Genomic DNA, 5,069 nt, shown 5'->3' on the forward strand with positions numbered 1-5,069 from the left:
TATTATTCTCATAAATGTTTACTTGTTTTGTTTTCCCTTCAACTCTTTTTTAAAAAACATAGAAAAAGCTGGGCACCATGGTGCACATCTGTAATACCAGAGGCTCGGGAGGCTGAGGCAGAGAATTGCAATTTCAAAGACAGCTTCAGCAATTTATTGAGCCCCTAAGCCACTTTGCAAGATCCTGTCTCAAATAAAACATAAGAAGGTCTGGGGATATGGCTCAGTGGTTAAGTGCCCTGGGGTTAAATCCCCATTACCAAAAATAAAAAGAGAACAATGCCCAATTCACATTGGCACCCTGATCTAGCTCACAGATCAAGTTTGAACACAGCCCCCAAGGATGGTACTAATTTGCCAAACAGCAATCAAAACCCCTGCCACACCCAGATACAAGATCTCCTCCCACTGAAGCCTTAAACCTGTAATCCCTTTTGCTCTATACCACTATGAATAAAGCAAGTAAGGGCTTCTTCTTTGTTAAAGCCAGACACTTCTTATCAACTCAACTGGTCACACCTTTTTTGCTTTATTTTCTGATATCTTACTTTCATAGTTTTTAATTTGAAGCCATTCTATCACTTCCATGGGTGGGTAACCATTCCCTTGCCAATGTGGGACATGAGCAACAGTGCTTTGGGCTATCTTCGGCACTAAAATTCTCTGAGCCTCAGTTTCCTTGTCTGTAGCCCAAAGACAATAATAATTGAAATGCTATCCAATCTGGTAGTCAGGGGAGAGAGAGAGGGTATCAGAGAGTTCTCAGAGAAAAGATAAGGACACAGACCTGAATCCAAGGTGAAAAACCAAGAGATCCTCTTGAGTCAATCACCACACCTTTGCAGATAGGATGAAACCAGGAAATCCAGAAGCTGTTCACCCAAGGGAAATTTGATCAAATATGATGCGATTGGATGCTCAAGGATTACCACCCAACCTAGTTATAAAAGGCTGAGGCACAGTGTCAGGCATTAATTCCTACAAGCCACACAAGGAGAGAAGGGCCACAGAAACTCAAGGAACCAGAGAGACCATGAGCAGAAAGCTGACGGCCCAAGACTCCTTCTCAGCAAGGTACTCAGAACTTCAAAGGTGGCTAGGGAGGCAGTTTATCTCACTTAGCATCTAATCGGGCTTTTTGGGTGTTCTATCCAGTACAGACAGCACGTGGTACACCACACTTCCTCAAAGGCTCCAGGATTTCTTGTCATCAAGGCAAAGCCTCCAGGAGGAGCACAGAACTGCCCATAGGGTGGCCAGAGACTAACAAGGAGGTGTGTGACCAGAGCGCCAGGCCGGTCCAGAGGAAACCGTGCTGCTGACTGCTGCCTGCCTGAGGGTAGAGAACCTGGCTCTGAGCTTCGAAAGCAGGAGGTCTTCTCTGACTCAGGCCCCTGCCTTTTCCTACAGGTAAAAGGCGGGGCCTCAGGCTGCTGTGGTTTTGATCCAAGGTGAGGGAATTAGGTGCACACCCAGACAGGAAGGCCCGGGATTCCCCGCCCACCCTGGGCTATATCAGGGCTGAGGGGCAGGGCCCGGCCTTCATTGCTAGGAGCCAGGCGAGGAGAGCAGCCCCACTGGAGGGAGCTGCGGGACTTGGAGACACCATGATCGGGAAGCCTAGTGCCCAGGACTCCTTCTCAGCCGGGTGCCCAGAAGCTCAGAGGGCGGCTAGGGAGGCATCTTTGCCCAGCCAGCATGGATCCTGGCCCTGTGTCGCGCCCAGGGAAGCCCACACCTGCGCCAAGGCTCCAGGATTTCTTGTCATCAAGGCGGACCAGCCGAGGAGGGGCCCAGCTCTGCCCCCGGGCTGGCCCCAGCCCAATCAGGAGGTGTGTGGCCCTGGCGCCAGGCCTGCCCAGAGCAAAGAGTGCTGCTGGCTGCTGCCTGCCGAGCGAACCACCAAGAAGCACGAAGATTGGCCAGGCATCTTCTTAGACCCCGTGGAAAAGAGGAGGAGGAACTTCCTGGGAGACAACCCAGGCTTCGCCAGAGCCATCACCAGTACCAAGAGGACCTGTAGGAGCAGCAGCGGCCAGTCTGATAATGGTCCACAGCTCAGCAGTGGGCCACAGATGTGCCTGCTCTCAGGGGCGGAAACCAAGCTCACCACCGTGGCCTCCAGGCGAATAGGTCGTGGGACATCATTGGGGAAATTCAGGAAAGCCGCTGTGAAGAAAGCGTCAGAGGGACGGATTTCCACGGCCCTGCGCCAAGGCTACTTCAGCCTTTTCCTGGAGGAGTGTCACAAGTTCTCGCGGCCCCAGGAGGCGGTGCAGATGGCCTGGAGCGAGGAGCAGATGGCTTACAACAGCAGCCCCAGCGAGGAGATCTACGTGCGCCTGGCCCTGAAGGTGCTCGGGAAGCTGAGGGGTCTGGTGCCCAGCGTGGTGCCGGGTCTGCACAGGGCAGCCCTGTACAGCCGCCTCCGGGACTACGTGCTGAGCCAGGAGCAGCTCCACGGGCACGGCTACCCCTTCCCCCACCCGCAGAAACCAGGGGCCGCCTTGCTCTTGGGCGCGCTGGACAAGCCCAGGCACGGGGTGAGGATCTGCTGCCGCTGTGGCTCCCAGTACGCCGTGTCCTCCTCGGGCCGCTGTGTCAGCGCCGACCTGTGTCACTATCACTGGGGACGGCTCCAACACCAACCCGTGGCCGCTGGCTGGGAGAGCCGCTACACCTGCTGCTTTGCGCCTGCGGGCTCCAGGGGCTGTCAGGTGGCCAGGCAACACGTCCGGGATGGCAGGAAGGAAGACCTGCAAGGATTCGTGAGGACTGTGGAGAAACCCTTCAGGGAGGACGCCCACCCAGGAGTCTACGCCCTGGACTGCGAGATGTGCTACACCACACACGGGCTGGAGCTGACGCGCGTCACGGTGGTGGACGCCGAGATGCGGGTGGTCTACGACACCTTCGTCAAGCCCAACAACCAGATCGTCGACTACAACACCAGGTTTTCGGGGGTGACCCAGGACCACCTGGCCTCCTGCCGCACCAGGCTGCCCCACGTGCAGACTGCCCTGCTGAGCCTGTTCAGCGCGGACACCATCCTTATCGGACACAGCCTCCAGTGCGACCTGCTAGCCCTGAAGCTCATCCACCACTCCGTGGTGGACACGGCTGTGCTCTTCCCCCATCCCCGCGGCCTCCCCTACAAGTGCTCCTTGCGCAGCCTCGTGGCCCGCTACCTCAGACGCAGCATCCAGGCCAGCGCCAGCGGACACAGCCCTAGGGAGGACGCCAGCGCCTGCATGCGCCTAGTGCTCTGGAAGTTGCGAGAAGATTCCGCCCACAAGGACACCCTCGGACCCCTGCCCTCCGTCTGACCCGCTCTCCTGCACCTCTTCTGGCCTGGCCTTGGACTCAGGCCTCCACCGAAAACTGCAGGCAATCTCCAGAGCCAACCCCCTCCACTTCCTCAAGACACGTGGGGACCGGCCCACGACGAGACACAACCAAAAGCTCAGACTCACCCCTCGCTGCCCCTTTCCATTGATTCCCCCGTCCCACACCCCTGTCCACTCTGGATACTGCTCTCCACTGCAACTGGCTCCCAGCCAGGTGCCAGGGGCACATCCCACTGCTCCCCCCCCTCCACCGTGAACCCCCAGAGACCTGAAGGGCTGCTGCTCCTCTGTGTGGAATGCAGGGATGGAGAATGGGTGGAGGCTGGGCTGGGGCGGGGCTTCTTGAGGCCGCCCTCCGGGTTGTGCTTTTGTACTTTGGGATGCTGTGTTGCTTGGAAAGGGAACCTGCCTGACGCTGTCCGCAGTCACCTCCCTCCAGCTGGGGGAGCAAGGCCTCACGGACGCCTTTCCTCCTGGGGCTGGGAACGTTCACCCCCGCCCCATGCCACCCCCGAGATAGCGGGGTCTCGCCTCTGACAACCCACTGGAGCAGAGCTGAGGAAACACCGCTGCCTGTCCCAGAACTCTCTCATGAACCCATACCAGGAAACAGCTTGTCTTCCTCCTTCTTAGAGAAGCTCCTGGGAGGACTGCCCACAGGGACCTGGAGACCTCCTTGGCCTAGGAACCGCCACTCCCCGTCAGAGGAGATCCCCGATCGACCCAAGTGCCAATGAACTTTGGTTCCAAATGACTCGTGCCCATTTCTTTTCTTTTCTTTACTTTTTTTTTTTTTTTTTTTGAATTAAAACCCCTCCACTTTCCTTGGTTCCCTCCCATCCAACCCGGCCCGGCCCGGGCCTATTTGTCCCGAATCGCTGCGTGATTTTGCAATCTCCAATACAATTTGGTGGATGAGAAACTTGTCTCTCTGCTTCTGTTGGCATTTGACAGGGGATGGATGTGGGGGAGTCGGCCAGACTGGGAGTCAGCTAGGAGCCTCGGAGGCATAGGTGGCCGAGAAAGGAGATTCTGCCCAGAGTGAGCCTGAGCCTCTCTGGTCTCTCAGGGTCGGGGTTGCACTGGGGCTTCCAGAATTGGCCTCTCCAAGCCTACTTGGCCTCCTGCGACCTGGGCCAACCAAGCCAGCGAAGCCCTCACCAGATGAGATCCCACACACTCCACTTTCCGGAAGCCCCCAGAAACTGCCAGTCTCTGGGCATGGTCTTCCCTCTCAGGGGGAGCTCTCTGGACCACCTCTGCCCCAGGGCAGGGACAGAAGAAATGGATGGGGAAGAGAAGTGTGGGAAAGGCAGAGCCCAAGGCCTAGGAAATGGACTTCCCGTGAGGGAGAGACAACAGGATTTCGGGGGGTTGTCACTTTGTGGGCAATATAGGGATCGAGTAGGGCAACAACTGAAGAATTCCTGCCCTTTGGCTGCGGGCACACAGGTGTTCACCACGGGATTTCTTCTCATCCTCTGCACCTTGGTGGACGTTTACTCATGAGGGAAATTTCAGTCATAAAGCGCTCTCACTCCATTCTGCTGGGGCTCATCTTTTAGGGTTACCAGGATGATCTTTTTCTGGGGTACCACGAATGGAACTCAGGGGCACTCCACCACCGAACCACATCCCCAGTCCTTGGCATCCTCTGAGAGGCAGGGGCTCACTGGACTTGCCTGTCACCTTGCCCTCACTCAGGCAGCTTTGCAACTCATG

General features: G+C 56.8%; 1 protein-coding gene across 1 annotated transcript; it reads left to right on the forward strand.

Moving 5' to 3' along the window:
• Positions 1-1,607: 1,607 nt before the first annotated feature.
• LOC107140785 (putative exonuclease GOR) lies at positions 1,608-3,326 on the forward strand. The gene has a single exon (XM_015483966.1). It carries the CDS (start codon positions 1,608-1,610, stop codon positions 3,324-3,326), a length of 1,719 nt encoding a protein of 572 aa, XP_015339452.1.
• The last annotated feature ends 1,743 nt before the right edge of the window (positions 3,327-5,069 follow it).

This window comes from Marmota marmota, unplaced genomic scaffold, assembly GCF_001458135.2.
Source record: "Marmota marmota marmota unplaced genomic scaffold, marMar, whole genome shotgun sequence".
NCBI classification, from domain to species: Eukaryota; Metazoa; Chordata; class Mammalia; order Rodentia; family Sciuridae; genus Marmota; species Marmota marmota.